A 22,710-nucleotide genomic window follows, 5' to 3' on the forward strand; every position below is an offset into this window, starting at 1 on the left:
TATATATATATATACTATGTTCCCTATATCAAACCATTACCAAAAGTGTATTTTTCCTAATATTAGACAAAGTACACTTTTGGTAGTTATTTTGACTTTGAAAATACATGGGCCTGGTTTAAATTCCTGACTCTGACACTTAACTAGCTGCTTGACTATGAGCAGATTGGCTCTTTTTATAGCCTCAGTTTCCTCAACTGTAAATGGGGTTAACAATGCATATCTCACAGGTTTAATATAAGAATAAAGAATTGTAATATATGTAGGATTATTATTAGAGTTCTGATGCATACTAAGCATGCATAAATTGGTTTTGTTTCAGTAAAATTAGAGGTGACAGAATATAATTTAAAATATCAGTGGCTTAGGATATTGAAACTGTTTTCTCCAAAGGCAAGTGATAACACAAAAAGAGAGTAGCCTTCGATATCAGATACTCAGATCAGACTTTACTTGGTTTCTCCAAATACCATCTATATGGCCTTGGGCAAATTATTCAGCCTCTCTGTTTCTCCACTTTCTGAACTTAAAAATGAATTTAACAATACAAACCTTGCAAAGCTGAATTGAGAATTCCATGGTATACCAGATATGTAGCAGGAATTTATCTTTATTGCCATAATCATATTCTGATCTATATTTCAGGTTTTCACATTTTGTTAATCTTTGAAATTAGATGTATGATTGAATTTGCTGACAATTTAGGAAAACATATTAACAAAATTTAAAAAATTAAGTGATTCTCTTTCTTTTTTTCTCTTTGGATAGTTTTTGACACTTTGCCACCCATGCGCTATCAAGAGACAATGAGTGCCATCCGAACATGGATCAAGCAGTCAGAATCCAAACTCTCTATACCTCAACTTAGTGTCACCGAATACGAAATCATGGAGCAAAGACTTGCAGAGTTGCAGGTCTGTGAAAATTTGAGTGTTGTAAATAATATAGAATGGATCTCATTTATCAAGCAATCACATTAATGTAACCTAAAAATAGTATTAGAATTAAAATAATCATGGCAAGTATGATAGCTTACCAGCTGAACAAACGAAAATGACACTTTGGAAATATAGTTTCTGCATTTTTGCTATCTCTCTTTATCTCTCTCCTTTCCTCCTTCCATCCCACTCCCCCATCTTTCTCCATATATGTATTCAAGTGATGTCTTTACAAGCAATTATATGTTATGTTTATAAAGTATATATTTCTTGTTTAGAATATATTTTCATACGTAATGGTTTTGATTATTTTAGAAGCCATGCTATTATTTTTCCCATGTTGCTTCCTTATTTACAACCCCTTTTAAATTCTCAAACAGACACAGGTAAAATCAGTGTACTTATAAAATTAGCTTGAATTTAAACACTAATCTTCTGTAATATTGTAATGAGATATTGGAGTTTTAATAACTATGTTTTTTAACAGTTTTATATCAAGAAAGATAAAATGCTAATAAAGGGGATGAAAAAATAAATTGTAAAAGATTTTAGAATACTTTTTCTACTAATGCTAAAAAGTCTATATTATATACCCAATCACATTTTTAAGGCATGAAAACATATTCATTAATTATACTTAGGAGTTGAGTGTATGTATACATTTTGAGAATTAAATTAAAAAGTATTAAGAAGTTAAATTCTAAGAGTCTTTTTTTGAGAGCTAAATATAATTTCTTTTAAAAAGTAATTTCTTCAAAGAAATATATATTTAAATATTTTCCAGTATATATTGTTCTATTTAGACTATTTTATCTACGATAATTCCAAACAAACTATAGCTGTTTAATATTTTGTTTGTTTCCTTTTTATTCTTGTTTTTAATACTTGGCATAATGATTCTGAAGTTTACTTGGAAAAAATGTGTAGCCTAATTAAAAAAAAATAAGAGTACAATGGTACAGCAATAAAGGGAGAGAAGAAAGTACACAAGAAATAGTGAGCAGATGAGTAGAAGAGAATATTTCCACTGAAAAAAAGTGAGGAAGGAAAAATTATTTATAAATACCATTGAGAAAATGTATTAATTAACTGTAATAAAAATTAAGTTAGAACCCCGCCTTAAAAGTTACACCAAAGTAAAATAATAAAATGTTCTTACAATAAAAAGTCCAAAAAAATCTTAATTAGAATGTATTTTGGAATTTTTTTTTAGTAAAAATCTCTTAAAACTTATCACTAAGAGCATAAAAATCAATGGACGTAATCACAAACATTGCAAAAACACCAAAGACAATTTTAAAGAAAAATGAGCCCCGAGGGAAAATTTTTTTCTGTGACTAAGGGATAAGGGAGAAAGTCTTTAGTAAAGAAGTCATTTACAGGAAGCATAAATGGGCAATAAACTTATGAAAAATTGTAATTCAAATTGTAAAGGATAACATAGAAATTTACAAAATGAGTTACCATTTTTCACATACTAAATTGCATAGACACATACAAAAGATATAAGTTGAGTTCTGAAACTGATTAACAATATTTTCATTTATTGGTGCGAATGTAAATTGAATGTAAATTTCAATACTTTCTAATAATACATAAAAACTAATTAATTTGTACACATGAATATAATTTTCATGAAGTTTATTATTTATGAACATAATGAGAGTATATTCAAAGATATAGATAGATAGATGATGATAGATAGATAGATAGAGATAAAAATAATTTACAGAAATGGAAAAGTAGACATTAATTTGTAGACCTAAAAATGGGTAAGGGTTAAATGAAGTAGATAAGCCATTAAAATTCATCTGTATGAAAAATACGTAATATTTTTATATTAGGCATAAGAAAAAGCTGACAATAAAATACCTTGCTCAAAATGTAGTTATTTGCTAGATGTTGTTAAATAATTTGTCAGAAGGAAACAATTTAATAATGTAAAATAAAATAAAATTTTAAGAAATAAAGTAAGAAAAATTAAATATGACAGAATAGGTATAGGATACTATGCAAATATAAAAGTTATGTGTTTGACAAATTTGTTGGATGATTTTAAAAAGGAAGGAATAATTAATTGTACATGTGTCTATATAATTCAATCACGTATTCAATATTTAGTTATATAGAGAAAACACTGAATGTTTATATAAAAAATTAATAGTTACAAGTGGATGTTTTACTAAAATTTTTTATCATGAGCTTTTATTACTTAATAACCAGAAAATAATATTGAAATAAATATTGAGTAGGAGAAACCTAAAGATAAACATGCTATTATAAGGATTGCATATGTTACGCAGGGTAAATGTAAAAGAAACTTTATAAATTCTCCCCCAAATTATTCTAGAACTTCAACTAGAACTTTCCTAGAATAATACAAAACAGAATAATGTCTTTTGAAAAATATCAAAACTTTAGTTAACTGGCACTAGTAGACCATCAACCTGGTAATTTATTCAATAAATATTGTTATCCTATATGTCAATATGATTTAGTTATAGTTTTACCTAGGAACGTTAGAAGTTGTTTTACTGAAGCCTCAGTGTAATTAGATTAAACTTCATTAACTGTATAATAATAAATGCAATTATATATATTATATATATACATATATACACACATAGTTCAATAAAATTAGATGTGCTAAAACTCTTTGGTTCAGTGAAATATAGTTTTGGATATATTTGACATTGTTTATAAAAGTAGGCACAAATTATTAAATAAAATATTATTAAATAGTGTACAAGTAACTTTTATGATAAAACGTAGGATTTAAATGACCACTAGATATTTTATAACTGATATTAGATTATCTACTTTGTTTAGATGTTTGAATTACATAGTTTCATTTTAAGTACGCTTTGTTTGACTGAAACTCGCTAATTATTATCCATCAATTAATATTATTGTACTTTTTTTTTACTTTCAGGCTTTACAAAGTTCTCTGCAAGAGCAACAAAGTGGCCTAAACTATCTCAGTACCACTGTGAAAGAGATGTCAAAGAAAGCGCCCTCTGAAATTAGCCAGAAATATCAATCAGAATTTGACGATATTGAGGGACGCTGGAAGAAGCTCTCCTCCCAGCTGGTTGAACATTGTCAGAAGCTAGAGGAGCAAATAAATAAACTCCGAAAAATTCAGGTAATTTAAAATTTTGCTTTTAATATTAATTTTTAATTTACTTCTTTTTCCCCTAAAAAATGCATTGTAAAACTTAAAGGTAAATAGAGTCTGTCAGTGTCAGTGATAAGATCAAAAGACAAAGGTCTTTCTCATAGAAATATAGTTTGACTATTTCTTCCAAGAAAAGAATAATAAAGAGTTCTGCTTCTTAGATTTTCTTTAGAACACATTTGTTTTTTTCACCATTACCAATAGGACTTAAACATGTTTTTAGCTAAATAATTTTCAAAACTAATAATTTTTTAGACTGATGGTTTTTTAAGATATAGATATCATTCAGTTTATGACTAGATTAAAAAGATATATATATATATATATATATAAAACCTTATATATATATATAAGATATATATATCATATGATTTCACGTACATCTATACATATATATATATATATATAATATGATTTCATCACCATATTTCACTTATAATTACATGCTTAATTTTACCCCATTACCTCTTTCTCAAACCAACTTCTACCGATTTAATTGTTTAATAGTGCCACCATACTAATAATCACCCAAGCTAAAAGCAGTAAAACAATTAAAACAATTACACTGTAGTCTAAAAGTCTAAAATATTTAGTGATATACATAATATCTCTCTTGAGTGATCAATTATTGTGAGCAACGTTAATGCTGGGAAAAAAAATTCAAAAATATCATGTCATGATGGAAAAGCACTGAACAAGATGCTTCTGGATTTAAATCTCAGTCCAGCTATTTAGGTACACTACAAACCGGAACACTAAGCAGTCCTGCAACATTTCACCAAGCACAGCATACATATATACATGTCTCTACTTATAAACATATGTGTACATGCATATGTGCTTACGTACATACATGAAAACACATATTATTTGTCAGGACCAGTGGGCAGAGATGGAATATAATTTTCATCATCAATGAAATTCGTCTAGTGAAGGAGAAATGTAGGTGTATTATTTTCCTGTTGCTGCTACTACAAATCACAACAAATTTGATGGCCCTAAACAACACAAAGTTATTATCTTACAGTTCTGGAGTTCAGAAATCTAAAATCAGCCTCACTGGGGTAAAATCCGGGTGTCAGCATTGCTGTGTCCCTTCCCGAGGCATTAAGAAAGAATGTTACCTTGCCATTTTTAGCTTCTGGAAGCTGCATGCATTCCTTACCTCATGTCTCCATCCTTCATCTTTAAAGCCAGCAGTGTAGCACCTTCCAGTGTCAATGTCTGCTTGTCTGTCTCTCTCCTTCCCTGTCTTGCCTTCCTCTTAATAAGGACTCTTGTGAGTGCATTGTGTCCAGTCAGATGATCTAGAATAATCTCCCCATCTCAAAATGCTTAATTTAATCATATCTGCAAAGTCTTTATTTTCATGTTAGGTAACATATGCACGGGTTCCAGGGATGGGCATAAATATTGGTGAGGGAAAGGGGAAAGGGGTCATTATTTAGCCTAGCACAGTAAGTAAATTAAACAGTAGGGGGCTGGCTGGTTAGCTCTGTTGGCTAGAGTGTAGTGTTATAACACCAAGGTCAAGGGTTTGGCTCCCATGACTGGCCAGCTGCCAAAACAAAACAAAACAAAATAACAACAACAACAAAATAACAAAGAAACAGCATCATACACATGATGACCAGTAGGCAGGAAAAAAAAAATCAGCATAAACTGGGAAAAAGGATTATGGAATGTTCTTGGAATACAGGTTGTTGCAGCCATACCTTGAATACAGAATTTAGCCAGCTAAAGAGAAAGAAAGAGTTTCTGACAAAATGGAGCAATAAGAAGTTCAATATTGAGGAGACAATATGTATGTTTGGTTATCAATAAAATATACAGTTGGAAAAATGTTTAGAGAGTAGATCATGAACGGTCTTCAGTGCCATGCTTCAGAATATGAATTTTAACCTAACGGTGATGGGATTAACATCATCAACAACAGTAGTAATAATAATGATGATGATGGACTATTACTGGTATTTTAAAGAGGGAAAGATTTGATTATCTTTGGGTTTTCAAAGCATTACCATAAAATGATTACAGTACAATGAGACTGATGCAGATACCAAAAAGAGCTAATGCAGTAATGAAGGAATCAGTACTAAGAACTGAATGAGAACAAGGGAGATTTGAAAAAAGAGCAAAACAGAGCTTGACAGATATCAGCAAAGTGCTAATGTTGAAGCTCTTAGATTTAGTCAAATACTTTAAAAATTATTATTATTAACCATATTGAAAAGGAGACTTTCTGTGAAGCACATATTTACAATATAAATTTAATTTTAAAAAGAGGAACGAGCACATCTAGACAGCATAGTTGAATTCTATAGAAATGTAGAAGTAACAATCATACATTTAAAAAGCAGCAAAAAAAGCAGCAGAAAAAAATCATAATATGGTAAAGAATAATAGAAAGTACTTGGCTATTAATAAGTGATAAGAGATGATATTTTTCACCTGATTTGTTACTTCAAATTGGCCAGGCAAATAAGAAATTAAAAGCAAAAGCTTTCTCTTAAAGATGACAAAATCTTGATCTGCAAGTTCCCAACTGGAGGGACTATTTAAACTGTCAACTCTAGAAAACAATTTGTGGAAGTTCGGGTTTAGGGAGGCTATAAAGACACCATTACATTCAGTTTATTGTTCATAGTTTGTTTTATGTAGTGTAAGGGCACATTGTTAGTATTATCATGAGTTGTCTTGTAACTTAAAATTTCTCTGGAGGGGGATATGATTTAATGTCCTCAAGAGTAACATCATAAAACCACATTTGGTAGTAATTTTTTATTTTTAACAGTAGCAGACTTCATACACCAGTGCTTATACAGTAGACCATAAGAATGCAGTCTTCATAAAAATATGCTTTTCCTGAAGAACTACTTAGAGACATCTTTCAAATGTGGGAATTGTTTGTGGGCTTGTTTAGACATATCACTGTGATGAATTGTCTCAGGAGCAATCAGCACCCCAATAATGACTTAAATGGGTCTCTTATTCCAGAATCACATAAAAACCCTGAAGAAATGGATGGCTGAAGTTGACGTTTTCCTGAAGGAGGAATGGCCTGCCCTTGGGGATTCAGAAATTCTAAAAAAGCAGCTGAAACAGTGCAGAGTAAGATTTTTATATGATGCCTTTCTTATGGATAGTGTTATTTAGTGAGATCAATGATTTAGAACCAGGGGCTACTTTGCAGTGTGTGGAAACATTTTTGGTTGTCACAGCTTGGGGATGGGGACAGATGCTACCGGCATCTACTGTGTAGAGGCCAGAGATGCTGCTAAACATCTTAAACTAACCAGAATATCTCAATCACTGCAATGAATTACACAGTCCAAACTGTCATTAGTGCCAATGTTGAGAAACCCTGGGTTAAATTAATGAGAAATAGACAAAGCATTGCTGTTTACTGAAAGCTCACTTTATAAGATTGTTTTAATATAAAATGCAATATAAATTAAAGGTAAAGAATCTTTTGAGCTACTTGTATCTTATTACAAATTATTATTCATACTGTGTCGCTCCCTCTGTGTATAACACATTGTACTATAATATAACACAATATGAATTTTTGAAATGATATTCATTATACCATTGTCATGAAGCAGGAAGAAAATAATCTAGCTCTTTAAAAAACTTGCTTTGCAAGTACAAGCTAAAAAAGCAAATCCTCCTTACAAATAACTTTCACACCCATCATGATATATACAATTGCTGCAATATCCTGCTTTTGAAAACCAAAATCCTTTTAAAAACAGTAATATATAAAGCCCATCATTTTCACACATTTTCTAACAAGAAATATTAAATTTATTTCCTTTTTTCCTGATGTTAGAATACAGATAATCCCCTATGTCATTCATGCCATAATACCCACTGAACATTTTTTGCAAGACTATATCTACAGATCTATATCTATTTTGGATTATAAAGGAAAAATTCATATGCAATGTCATGATTTCTAAGTATGTGTTTCCTAGCTATGTTGCATTTCTAATAAGTGGTGGTAATTTTTTTCAGCCAGCTTAAATTGAATTATTTCCTTAGCTTCTAGTCAATGATATTCAGACAATTCAGCCCAGTCTAAACAGTGTCAATGAAGGTGGACAGAAGATAAAGAATGAAGCGGAGCCAGGGTTTGCGTCCAGACTTGAGACAGAACTCAGAGAACTTAACACTCAGTGGGATCACATGTGCCGACAGGTATGGACAGTCTCTCTCGCTGTGGCTCACCTTGAATTAATTAACTAAGATTTCTTAATGTCACCCTTCACCATTAATTTTATTTAAAGCTTTGTTCGTGACTATATTTATGCTTTAAAGCATAATTACTTCAGACAAATTAGTCTTTTTCTAGCATATAGAAATATTTTAATAATTGATAATTTAAATAGTACATATTCATCTTACTGACATCATAAAATGGACTTATTGAACACAGCTGTTACACTGAAAACTAAAATCCTATTCTTAGGCATTATTTTAGTTGAATGTTTTCTCTAGTGCATACATTTATAATAATAATTGGATTAACAAAAGATACATTACCCGTGTATTCATGGTACCAAAATGAAATGAATGAGTGATATAGTGCATGCACAAATCTGGTAAATAATTCATACTTCTGATTGTTAATATTGCTAAGTTTGGCTTCGTTGACACATTTATTTTAATAAATAAATTAAGATTTAGAAACAGTTAAGAAGAGCCAAAAGAAAATAAAACAAAAGTAACTATCCACCCACATTTGAATTCTTCATTTTTATACAGCAGAATATTCTATAGATATTTATTTTCAATTTAAAGATTAAATCATGGATAAATATTATAATCATAAGCAGAGTACATTGAATACTTCTTGTTCAAAAGATAAAATATTCACCTAAAGCAGTGATTACTTTTAAATCTACCAATGTCTTTTTTTATGTTAATGAGAGGTTTCAATTTATGTGTGTTAGAGGCAGTCAGTCTTTGGTTATTTCTAAGTAACCTTTCAAAGTTGAAAAGAAATAATGCCAAGAGGCAAAAACTGAATTTGAAAAAGAAAAGAATTTAGAGAAGTAAAAGTCAAGGCAAGTCACCCAGCTAATACTATCACTGACAAATGCTCAACTGTTCTATTAACTCACAGATGAGATAGCCCTGGGTCAGCTAGCTTTCATTCTTCTGGTGTAAGACACTGCTAGAAGAGCTGTTCAGGAAAAAATATTACTTAAATAGTAGATTATACCATTGAAGTTTTCCTGGAAGGCTAATATGAAAGGTATTTGTTTGTTGAATGTTCTTAATAGATGAATAGAAAGAACCCCACTAATTTATTTAGAGCAAGAAGAAAAGCAACAGCAATATATATAATGTATTCAACAATATTTACCAAAACCTCAAGGTTTTTACATTTTATAGAAGTGTGATTTTTAAAGGATCTCTATTCTTATAATGTCCTTGCTAAAGACCATGCATCTGCTATAATACGTACTAAGAATTACTTGTTTAAAATAAGCATTTCAAACACACTGGCCCTGCTGCATAACAAAAAAATCCATAAATCCCAGCCATGTTCTGATCCCATTTTCTAAACGAATATTTTATGTCTCTTTTTCTCCTTGGAATATCACTTTGCCCATTCTCTGACTTTGTCGCTAAGTGACCTAGGTTTGAAATGAAGGAATTATGCACTCAAGGAGAAGAGGAAGACAATGCAGTAAAAGCAGGGAAGCCAGGCTTGGGTGTTAGTATCAATTCAGTGTTCCAGAGAGAAGAATGGAAATGAAGTGTACAGATATGCATTACAGAAGGGTCTAAACACAAAATGAGAGTGTGATATTCTATCTTGGCTTAAAGATAACTCCCTATTTGTTATTAGATGCCAAAGTCTGGAAAACCATAAACAAATAATCAGGAACAAAATTGTCCAAATGTCTGCTATACCTGAAGACACTTTGAGATCCCATGATCAGATTTTAGAGGTATACAATGGTTAAGATTATTTTAAAATCTAAAGGCTATATATCCATATGAAAAATATCAAGATTCTGGCTATTTCTAAAATAAAAGGATAATCATTATTAAAATAGTCCACAAAGTAATCAGTCATACTCAAAGAAAGGAAGGAAGGAAGTGAAAGAGAGAGAGAGGTAGGGAAAAAAGGAAATTTATAATTATACATACTTTTACATTATACATTATATACACATCTGTTTTAAAAATAATCAGAACACATAAATACATAATTTATTTAAGGAAACATTTTATTATTTTTCTTCATTGCTTGTTATAGTGTTTATTTGAATATATAGTTATTAAACATTTAGTATCTGATATAATTGGGGAGTAAAATAGACATAGTACTTATCCTCATGGAGATTACAGTTTAGTGGAGAAGATGCAAAGTAAATGGATTAACACATTCTGACACCAATGCCTAATTTTATTTGTTGCCAAATGCCCTGAACTTAGCAATCAGAACTGTCTGAATGAGAAAAACAAGAGCAAAGAAAATCCTTTCTAATTGGTAGTCAGTAAAGCCTTTCTGGAAGACGTGAAGTTAAAGTTGATGCCGAATTAGTGACAAGTGCCTGACAATTTGATGTGTGGACCAGGTGAATTTTGTGTAGAGAATGAAGTGGGAGAAACTTCTGAGGTAAGAGAAGGCTAAGCATGTTTGAGAAACTCAAAGGAAGCCACTGGATATGGAGCAGCATATGCCAGGAGAAAATGGATAGGAAATAAAAGTCATGAACAGATTTAGAAGCCACAGTGAGGATTTAGTCTGTATTGTGAGTGCAGTGGAAAGCTCACAAAAACTTTTAGGCATAGGAGTGACATCATTTAAAGTGATTGTTTAACAGTTTGCTATATATTCTTGTTATACAAAGACTAAATCAAAGGGGCTCAAGTGGGAGCAAGTAGAAATTGCAATTGTCCAGTACAAAATAATACTGGCAAAGAAAGGGGATATTAGTGGATATTAAGAGCCATGAAGAAATTGGAAATATATAATCCTCTTGTGACGTCATGTTTGGTTTACTATCCAAACCTCTCCCAACATTCTTCCAAGTTCTTCCATAGAAATGGAGCTGATTTAAATACTTATCGTTCTGTCTCATTACTGTTTACTCTATTTTCTCATTCTCCAATAATTAACATGAGGAGGGGATAGTTGTTCTGGGCAAACTGGACCAAAGTTCTTGTGTGGCTCAAACTTTGTTGAAATTTTTGTCCTCCATAGCAAATCTCCAGCAAGTTTGTCTCACTCATTTAGTTAAAATTATGTTTATGGAACATGTTCTTATTTTTCCTGTTTCTGCCAACATTCTTCCTTGGTATATTTTTGATAAGGACCTCCACACTCACATCTACCCAAAACTATAATTCCTTTCCTGAGACGATACATTCCTTTCTTGATTTTTATCAGATCCTGTAAACAATGGCAGTACTTGCTGAAGGAACATGCTTGCTGAAAGTGAAGAGGAAAGATAATAAGGGAGGAATCAAAGTGTATCTTCTTTTAGTTTTTTGTTGTGAGCATCAGTGTAGGCGATGGTGACTTTAATTAAACAAAGAAAGACTTGGGGCAAAGGGAGGAATAAAATTGAATAGCTTAGTAGAGTAATCAATAGTTACATCTTGGTCGTGTTCATTGTGGAGAAGGCAATCAGACATGCATCTGGAATTCAAGAGGAATATTTGACCTGGGCATATAAATGATGTGCACAAAAATGAAGATAACATGTATATAAGATAACTCTTATTTCCCAATGAGAAGATTTTCCCATACCCCCTTACCTAAAATACTTGGCCAAATTAGATGATACATAAACTCTTCGGGAATTCGGAAAAACATTTTTTTTGTTGTTGAAACCAGTTTGTTGAGTTATGATTGACATACAAAAAGCTGTATATATTTAATGCATACAAGTCGATGAGTTTGGGGATTAGTGTACACTCGTAAGACCAGTATTGCCACATTCAAGGCCATACACTTACCCATTACCTCCAATAGTTTCCTTCTGTCCCATTTATTTTAATTTAATATTTTTTGTAGTAAGGATACTTAACATAAGATCTACTCTTAGCAAATTTTTAAGTATACAATACAGTATGGTTAACTATAGGCCTCATATTGTACAGTAGATATACAGAACTTAATCATCTTGCATAACTAAACCTTTGTGCTCTTTGAGCATCACCTCCCCATATCTCCCCTCCCCCCAGCTCCTGGAAATAACTATTCTACTCTCTGGTTCTATGGGTTTACTATTTTAGATTCTAGGAAATAGAGAAAAAAATTGCAAACCATATATCTGGTAAAGGGTTAATATCCAAAATATGTAAGGAATTCCCTCAACTGAATAGCAAAAAAGTAAAAATAAAAAGTATCACCCCCCCAAAAAAAAAAAGAAATTGAGCAAAGGACTTGAATAAACATTTCTCCCAGAATGACATACAAATAGTCAATGGGTGTTTGAAAAGGTACTCGGCATCACTAATCATCAGGGAAATTCAAATCAGAAGCAAAATGAGATATCACCTCACACCTGTTAGAAAAAGCCTGTTAGTAAAAAAAAGAGACAGAAAGATAAATAACTATTGGTGAGGATATAGAAAAAGGGTTACCCTTGTACACTATTGACAGAATTGTAAACTGGTGTAGCCACTGTGGAAAACAGTAAGGAGGTTCCTAAAAAGAATAAAAATAAATCCCCCTTTTTATCCAGCATTCCCACTTCTGGTTATATATCCAAAGGAAGAGAAATTAGGATCTCAAGGAGATATCTGCTCTGTAATGTTCACATCAGCATTATTCACAATAGTCATGAAATGGAGACAGCCTAAATGTCCACTGATAGATGAATGGAGAAAGAAAATGTGGTATCTACTCATATGTATATAATGGAATATTATTTAGTCTTAAAAAGGAAATTTACAGCAACATGGATGAAACTAGAGGATATTATGCTAAGTGAAGTAAGCCAGACACAGAAGTACAAATACTGGAGAAGAATTTCTTGTGGATGGAAAAGCATTATATGTAAGGCCAGGAGTAATGGAACCAGATTTCCTGGGTTTAAACCTTTCCCTCACCATTATCTACTTGTGTGATTCTCGAAAATTTGTTTAACCTCTCTGTATCCCAGACTTTAAAATGTACTGATATAAATGCCTGACTCATAGGAATTTTATAAAAATTAAATAAATTAATCTTTGTAATGTGTATAGACCAGTACCTCGCACAGAGTAATACATGTTTGTTAACTAAAATAAATGGAGAAGACATAGACAGAAACTTACATATATAAAATTATAAAAAATATATAATTCATAAATAAATATTGTATGCTTGTATATCTTAATTATTAGTGGCTATAAATTTATAATAAATAGTTTATCAACAAACACTGGGTTTAGAGTTCATGTGGATGTCATTGTGGCAACTTACAGGTCATTGTCATTCTCTCTATCGATATACCTTTTGGGTGCAATCATCCACAGATCTCTTTCCTCAGACCTCTAACAGTTTTCTTCCCCTTTTATTGTTTGCCAATTTATTAGCTTCCTATTTCACTAAGAAAATAGAACTAATCAGAAGGAAAGTGGCCTATATTCCCACTGACCTGCATATGAGCTCATAGACTTTGATTTCCTTCAGTTAATATAGATGACCTTTCTGTCCTTCTATCTAAGTCCGGCTTTTCCACTTATGTACTGGATCCCTTCCCCTCTACCTTCTACATCTTCCCTCTACTGGCTTATTCCTATCAGCAGACAATTATGTAGCTCGTATCTTCTATAATTAAAAAAAAAAAATCCCCTCAAGCCCCTTCTCCATTTTTGTTCTCCTTTACAGAACTTCTTTTCTCTTCATTTTACTCTTTTCATTCTCTCTTGAATCCTACCTAATCAAACTGTAATCCTCACTTCTCCATTGAAGCAAATTTTGTCAGGGTTACCAGTGAATTTACATCACTAAATTCAGTTTTCAGTCTTTATTTTTCTTCAGGCTTCTGAACCACCACTTTTAGTTCTCTTTTGATTTGCCTTCAGTTTCCTGACCACTCTCAGTATCCTTGGTGCTTCCATGTCCTTGACCACTAAACTTGGCAGTGTTCTAGGGCTCAGTCTTTGGACCTCTGCTTTTCTCTATCACCACTAACTCCCTACGTGAACTCGTCCAGCCTCATGGTTTTAAATGTAGTCTGTGAGTATTTCTTCCCATTATGTCTGTTACAATCTGGACCTTTCTCCTGAATCCCCAGAACCATTCGCCCACTCAACACCTCCATATGGATGAATAATAGACATATTAAATCTAACATGCCCAAACAAAGTTCCTGGTATCCCCTTTAACTTACTAGCCTACTAGCCTCCCTGTCACAACAAATGACAACTCCATCCTTTTAGTTATCCAAGCTAAAATTCCTGAGGCCTCTGGCCTCCTGTAGTTCTCTTATTCCAAACATAAAATCTATCAGCAAATACTGTTGGGTTTTACCTTCAGAATTTTCAGGATCCAACAATTCCTCACCATCCTTCTGCTCGCATCCTGGATGAAACCACCATTTTTTCTTTCTCAGAATATTACAGTAGATTCCTGATCTCCTTATTCCCACCTTTGTCCCTCTCCACGGAGCCTATTTTCAACACAGCAGCCAGAATGATCCTTTTAAAATATCTCAGATTATATCACTCAGCTACTCAAAACCTTCTAATAACTTTCCAAGATACTGTCTGTAAAAGCTAAGCCTGCGAAATGGTCTATGAAATGCTTCTGAAGGAAGGAGCTAAAGCATAGTCAAAGGTGTGTGTGCTGGTAAATGTTTAACAATAGGTATCATGAATCTAGGAGAAAATATAGGCATGTTGAATTCTGATGTCTGTTGGCCACCCGGGTATAAACATCCAATTACCAATAAGGAAAAGGGGATCTGAAACTCCACTTAATATGTGAGAAAGAAATTGAACAGGAAAATGTTTTTAAAATAGAGATTCCAATGATAGGAGAAGAGAAATAGCAACAGAACTCAGGGAAACATTAATATTTAAATGTCAGAAAGTATAAGAAACCCAGCAAGGCAACTGAGAAAATAAAACAACCAGAGAAATCAATAAATGCAAAAACTGTGATGTCAAAAAGTAAGGGGTTTCAAGAATCCAGGTATAAATATGGGACTCAAATGCTACAGAGACATAAATTCTGAATTATAGAGGGGTAAGGGAACAAATGGTTTGAAAAGTGTACATTAGGTTTAAAATTAGAAAATCTGTGATGGTCTTTTAGTTAAAGGAGTTGCAGTAGAGTGGTGAGGGTGGAAGACAGATTGCAGGTGAGGAAATTTAAGAGGTCAGAAAACAAGACAAGAGCAGACTGCTGTTTCATAAAATATTAACTGGGTTGAGTTGTGGTAAGATAATGTTTACTTATTTATTTTTTTAATCACAGGGGAGGCAGAGAGTCCATGAACATATATTTATAGGATGACCTAAAAAAAGATGAGAGAGAATTTGAAGAAATTATAAATCCAGGGTAATATAAAGGAAAGGTATGGGGAGGACTGACTTCACAGAATCAGCTTTGAACAAACGTTATTGACCTTGGACAAGACCAAAGGCATCTGTTGTTCTGAGATCAGAGCTTAAAAAGTGGGGAGGAGAAGTGCTAAATGTTAGATTTACAAGATCTAGAACAGAAAACGTAAAGAATTTTCTATTTATCTATTATGAGACAGTAATATAATCAGCTGAAACAGTACAGTAGATTGGGCAGCTTAAGTCAAGGGTGTCGGAATAACTAATGTGATAAAGATAAGGAAAAATTGTCATTTTAACCAAAACCTTTTCACAGAAATCCTTCTGACATGAAGTCACACATTTTTCTGTATCTCTCTGTCTGATCAGTCATAGAGCTGTAAAATGTTAAACTTGAAAAAGACCTTGGAAATCATCTGGTTCAACCGTTAGGTTAGTTATGAAGCTGAGATAAAGAGAAATAAAGTGATGTTTCTGGATTCACTTAGCTTGCTAGGAATTGAGCCTAGGTACCTTGATTCCAAAGCTGGAGTTCTTCCCAATACACTGATACTATCATCTCAGAATGACCTTTCTATTCTTAAAAAACAAAACAAAACAAAACAAAATTCACTTCTGTTTCCTTTCCTCTGGTTTAGTTTTAAAGCATGCAATATTTTTTTACTACACATCCTAGCTACCTTTCATTAGTCAGTCTAATATTTTTGTAGCTTCACCAACTACCTCAAAAGATTATAGCAGAGCAGAGTATCTATTTAGAAATTTAAAAGCATGTTTCCTTAGGCTTACTATAGGGTCATTGATTATGCAAAACAACATTTATGACTCTACTAGTATAATTGTCAGACATAATTCTAGATGTGTCACATTGAAACATTTATTTACATTGCAATAGACTAGGTATTACATTCACCTAGGAAAGTATAGAACTTAAAATCAGCATAACTGTATTAGGTTTGATATGGTTGTAGATTATGAGAAGAATTAATGTGATGTTGGTTCTACACATCTTTAGTATTGGGTAAAGTACATGAAAACTTCATTTTACTAAAATTATGCATTATATACTAAAACTTTACTATTACAACTCTGTTACTTAAGATATAGAACCCTGTTAAATTCAAGAGAGAATTAATGTCATCACTAGAATGGAATTACTTTCTCAAGTGGGAGTAAAGCACTGCATATAATCATTATAATTACAGCGTGCTTTGCAACAGGCTATTAGCATATCTGATTTTCTTTTAGATATTTTAAGTTTTGCTGTTTTTCTGGTTAATAAGTAATACGTTTTTTGTGAGGTCTTAATATTTCAGAAATGTATGAGAGTTTAAAAAGCAGAAATTTCTTATAACCACACACATCTTTGGCCAAACTAGGCATCTTCATTAATTGTGTTTTTTTGTCTATCTTACATGTGAAAATGCATTAATTCATTTTAATTTGCAATCGTTCAACGATGAGTGACATTGTGACATCCTTTACACACACACACATACACTATAAATATATATATGTATGTGTGTGTGTGTGTGTATACACATTTATGCATGACCATGTATTATCTTCTTTCTGTTAGTTACCTAACTACTTATTTTATACATTTTCCATTTTTTCTTTTTGATTTATGAGAGTTATCTGTAGATATATAATTGTTAAGTTCCCAGGATATTTGAAATCATAAAATAGAATCAAAGAGCACAAATTATTATTAATTCTATGTGTGCCAATAAAATTAATTTTTCAGCTAAAACATAGTATGAAAAATGTTTTTTCTCTGTTCACACACACACAAAGAAACATTTCCACACACACCAAATAGATTATTTTCATAGGGCAATCTGTTTATTTTATTAAGTATGCCAAGTATCTTATTTTCAAACTTATGTGAAATTAAGGGTATCCAATCTCCATAGGTTATTTTTCTTATGTATATAAGCTTTTTGCTTCGTTTTAATTTTTATTTTTTTTATTTTAACATTTACATATTTCTGGGGTACAGTGTGTTGTTTCAATATATGCATATACTGCACAGTGATTCACTTAGGGTAGATGCTTTTTATTTCTTGCTTTATCTTTAATATCTAAGCTTTCTGTTATTTAAAGACTGCTCAATAATGATACAATGATAATGTATTGTCATTATCAATAGTCATACTTTGCTTGCTTGTTTGTTCTATGGAAGGTCTGTGCGAGAAAAGAAGCCTTAAAGGGAGGTTTGGATAAAACTATAAGCCTTCAGAAAGATCTATCAGAGATGCATGAATGGATGACGCAAGCTGAAGAAGAATATCTAGAGAGAGATTTCGAATATAAAACTCCGGATGAATTACAGACAGCAGTTGAAGAGATGCAGGTAAAATAAACAAAATTAAACAAAGCAAAGAAGAAAAAAGGAAAGAAATGCAGCATTGCTTGAAATTGTGATTCTGCACAATCTGCTCTTTTCTTGCTTTAATTATATAGGTTGATTTTTAATTAATTTAAACTCAAGTTTGGTATACATTATGTAAAAGCCTTAAACTGTTTATTAATTTTAAAGCATTGTGGTCAAAATGTAAATATCGACAATCACAGTTTGAAAGATTATTACCTTGAAATTATATAGTATTAAGAGAGTGGAATCAGCTGATCCCATTAGCTGTTTCTAGCAGATGAAAAATCAAGTTGAAACTGACAAAGTATTATTGAAAGGGTCATTTCAAAAAAGAAGTGAAAAATCTGTGTTAATTTAGTAATTTAAAGGGGTTTCTTACAAATTGGAAGTACTAAATATTTTAACTGATGGCCTTTAATATGGATAAAAAGACTGAGTTTATATGTACTTCTCTTGAAAAAATAGAATAAAAAATAAGAATAACATTTGATTGATGAAGGAAACTGGTATGTAGCATGGACTTGGAGGTGGGGCCTAGTGTTGTGCTCTTTTACCTGCCCGTAATCCTGCTGACTGGGCCAATTGTTGAGCTAGGGCTGGGTCTGGAACTCACACACCCATCAAGCCCATTCACAGACTGAGTCACAAACCCTTCACATGCCAGGCTGGGTCCCCAGACCCCTCACACGCAGGTCTATGAGGTAGGTAACCAGCAAAAAGGACTTTGGAAGCTGTAGGTTCAAGAGCATGGCCACGCAGGTCGATGCCCAAGGCAGATGCCAGCCAAGGTCACGGCACCGCACAGGTGCACTAACTCCACCCCCACCCCACAATTTGTTTACAAAGAATGTGCTGCACGACCCCCAACCTGACAGGCAGGCAAGGGAGCCTGATTAAATTATTCTATTTTCCCAACACCTAGAATTAAATCTATACAATGGCATTTCAGTACGGTCTTGGGAAATTCAGTAGTCAACATAGTCCTCTACTGTATCTACAAAGATTCTAACTTGAATGTATGAACTGAGAATAGAAACTTACACGTCAGTAAATTGCCTAACTCAGAGTGGGCAGTCAATGATTTGTAGCTATAATGATAACTATTACTTTTATTGACTAGCAATAACACATAATCCAACCATACTAACCTGTGTGAAATATTAATAGATTTTTTTGGTTGGAGTCCTCATGGGCAAATTGTGAAGCCAGGCACTTGGGTTTAAAACCTGGTTTGACCCCTTACCAAATCTGTAAACTTAGGTGAGTTGTGTAAACTCACTGAGCTTCAATCCCCCCATTTGTGAACTGGGTATTAGAATGCTTGCTTTTCAGAATTATTAGAAGGATGAAACATAAAAGTCCTAACACAATACCTGGCACAAAGTAAATGCCCCAAACTCGACAGGTATGATTTTAATAATGATTATCATTGTTGCTACATGGTAAGAATTAATTAAGTATGCTTTATTATGTAATTTACATTATCATTTATAAATATTTGTTATAGTTAGCAGCAGAAAGTTCTCACATTAAAACTCAGAAGTTTAAACACTGAATCTATCGTGTAACTTGAGTCAAATGTTGAAAGTAAAATTAAAACCTATAAGAAAGATTGAATTTGGGTAAACAGTAATAGTTTCTACAGTATTAGAAACTAAAAAATCATTCTAATCTAGCAATACTACATATATTTAATTTATTTATCAACAAATACTTATTGCATCCTTACTATGTGTTGGGAAAATAGAATGGTTTGGTAAGGACCATCACCTGGGGTCTGGTTGGGTGTGGTTCAGCAATTCGTTTGTAAGCAAATTGTGAGTATGTGTGTGTGGAGTTAGTGTTCATGCATGCCAATGTATCTTTTTAGTTTTGTTGCTATTCTTGTGGTCTTCAGAGTTTGTGAAGAATGCTGGCTGACTACTGCCTGAGATGGCCACTGCTGCACCATGCAGCCATGCTTTCTTCACCTATGGCTTCCAAGGACCTTTTTGCCGGTTACCTAGCTCATAGACCTGCATGTGAGGAGTCTAATGACCCAGCCTGGCATGTGAGGGGTCTGGTGACCCAGCGTGGCATGTGAAGGGTTTGTGACCCAGTCTGTACAATGGACTTGAGGGGTCTGTGAGCTCCAGCCCCAGCCCTAGCTTTACAATTGGTGCAGTCAGTACGGGATTACTGGCAGGTAAAAGAGCCCGACAACTGGCGTATTCATGTAGCTTTGCAATTGGCATCATGAACAGGATTAAGAGCTCTACAATTGACTATATGGACAGGATTCCAACATTAGCCGTAGCACTACACTATGTGCCAAACATCTTTCTAAATACTGAATATAATGGTGAGCAAGACCACTACCTGCCTTCTTGGAATTTACATTCTACTCTGGGGGGACAGGTAATGAATGGGAAAAAAAAAAAAACTTTTTAAATTATGATAATTTGCCTAAAAAAATAAGCCAGAATTGTAAAATAGAGAATGATTAGTGTTCTGGCAGGGGATAGGGATGCTATTTTAGCATTTGTAGGACATTTGTGAGGAATTATATTTAATGTGAGAGATCTGAATCACAGGAACAAGCCAAGTATTTAAAACAATATCATGGAAGTACATTCCAATCAGAGAGAATAGCTTCTGCCATGACTGTGAGGCTAACTAGAAAGAGAAAGAGTCATGCATGTCTGAGGGAAGTAAAATATGTGATAAATGACCTGAGGTGAGTTTGAGGGGGTTGGCAGATATCCATTAGTATTGTGAGATATCACAGGGGTTTTTATTCTAAGTGAAATGGGGAAGTCATTGGAGGGTTTCAAACAAAAGATCATCATGATTTTAAATTTGACTGTGGAGAGGTCACCATGAGGAAAATTATATCAGAATGTGAGAGCTAGAAGGTACTTAGGAAGTAATGCAGTCCAACCCTCTCTGTCTGCTGATCACTGAAATCCCCAGACAGGTCAAATAAATTAGCCATAGCCAAAGGTTATGTCTGTAGTAAAACAGTAGGATTGAAAGTATTTCATCCCATCCCATTCCATTTTCAGCTATTCTGTCTTTTTATCACCCTATTCTATTCTTTCCTATTCCATTCCATTCCACTGCATTCCGTTCCATTATATTCACGAATTGTGTGCCACCAATGTGGCCTTTCCTCCATATCTCAGTTCCTTATGATCTGTTCTCACCACCTCTTCTATTACTATATAGCCAGTATGTCACATCCCTAAGTAAGCAGTCAGCAGTCAGCTTGCATTCAGCTGCTCTGTTTCTTCTGGGTTTCTTAGTTTCATTCAGTCCCTCTTCTGACCCTCTTCCCTCTCTCCTTGAGCAGTTTGCCTCTCTGACCAACCACCCAATCAGATTCCTTCTATTTTCCAGTGCTGGAGAGTAGACTGTCTCAAATTTTAAAATTTTAAAAACAATTCCTGAAATGAGTGGTTCAACCAATTTGTCCTCATTGATTGGCATGTTTAAATAATTGATCTAACTACCCAATTGGTGCAGTATGGGAAGGATATTGAAAAGAGGAAAAGCTCGAGAAGCCTCTGGCAACAATAGCCGAGGGAATTGACAGGAAGATCCTGTTTCTTGAGTTTTTGGCCTGCCAGTCTAGGCAATCTCTTTAGATCAAATTCACTGCCTGGAAGGTACTACCTGGAGTGCCTTGTGCAGACTTCCACCTATGCTGATATTTAGAGCAGATTTATCTTTATTGCCAAAAGATACTAACAGACCTACTTTGACATCTCTCCCTGATTTACTCAGAGAAAAAGTAGACACTTCCTTCTGTTTATTTTCTTTCCTGTATTTTACTTCAGAATGACAGTGCTGTTTTGATAAGTTATTTTTTCCCTGTAAACGAAACTTTTCTGTTGACATGAAAGAACTGAGGGGAGTGTTTGATAAACAACATCTGACTTCAAAACTCTTTTGGAGATTGGCAATGACTATATGGTGAAATTTTATACTAAAACCTTCTTAAAAAAAAAAAAAAAAAAAAAAACCTCCGGAATTTCATTTTTAACTATTTTTTTCTTTTTTTCTTTTTTAATCTACTGTAATTCTAGTCCTAGTGCTTAACAGAATTTACCTATAGAATAAGGATATTAAATACATAAATTCATTTGTATAATCGCTAGAGCAGTGATTCTCACACTTGACTGAACACCAGAATCAGCTGGAAGACTTCTTTAAAAACACAGATTGTTGAGCCCACCCCCAGAATTCCTGAGTCTGTGAGTCTGGGGTAGGGCATGAGATTTTTTTACTTCTCAGTAGTTTTCAGGTGATGCTGAGGAACCGTACTTTGAGAAACACTGGTTCAAGATATTGAAAATGAAAGATGTATAAGCATATCATGGTTAGACTCATGGGAAAAAAGAGAACAAGAGCCATCATTTTTAAAATGAGAATTATGTCTAAACTATACCAGTCAGTTAGCTTTCTACCTTTTCTCACAGTAGAAAAATTAATGATCTCCTTTTTTCATATCTACCTGGGTTAATAAAATTTGCTCTCTTTTTTCTCTGAAAGTTTCCCAATGTCTAAGGCTGTTTTTTTCTTCTTTTTAAAGAGTATATGAATACCTAAAAATCAGGGAAAAAGTGTGTCTTGTTCTTGTTCTGCATTTTTATATAGTTTGCTTGGTTTTTTTTATAACTTGTGTAAATTTTAATTTCCTTCACTGGATCCAC

General features: G+C 33.1%; 1 protein-coding gene across 1 annotated transcript in view; it reads left to right on the forward strand.

Moving 5' to 3' along the window:
* The window catches only part of LOC103596673 (dystrophin-like), a gene marked incomplete at its 5' end in the record, with an annotated part of 285,255 nt that overhangs the window by 98,273 nt on the left and 164,272 nt on the right, over positions 1–22,710 (forward strand). The window contains 5 exons of the mRNA XM_008580348.1: positions 769–914; positions 3,871–4,083; positions 7,114–7,227; positions 8,161–8,316; positions 17,825–17,995. Of these exons, the coding sequence (XP_008578570.1) occupies positions 769–914; positions 3,871–4,083; positions 7,114–7,227; positions 8,161–8,316; positions 17,825–17,995 (800 nt within the window). The remainder of the gene's footprint in view (positions 1–768; positions 915–3,870; positions 4,084–7,113; positions 7,228–8,160; positions 8,317–17,824; positions 17,996–22,710) is intronic.

The sequence above is a fragment of the Galeopterus variegatus genome, unplaced genomic scaffold (assembly GCF_000696425.1).
Source record: "Galeopterus variegatus unplaced genomic scaffold, G_variegatus-3.0.2 Scaffold2070, whole genome shotgun sequence".
Lineage (NCBI taxonomy): Eukaryota > Metazoa > Chordata > Mammalia > Dermoptera > Cynocephalidae > Galeopterus > Galeopterus variegatus.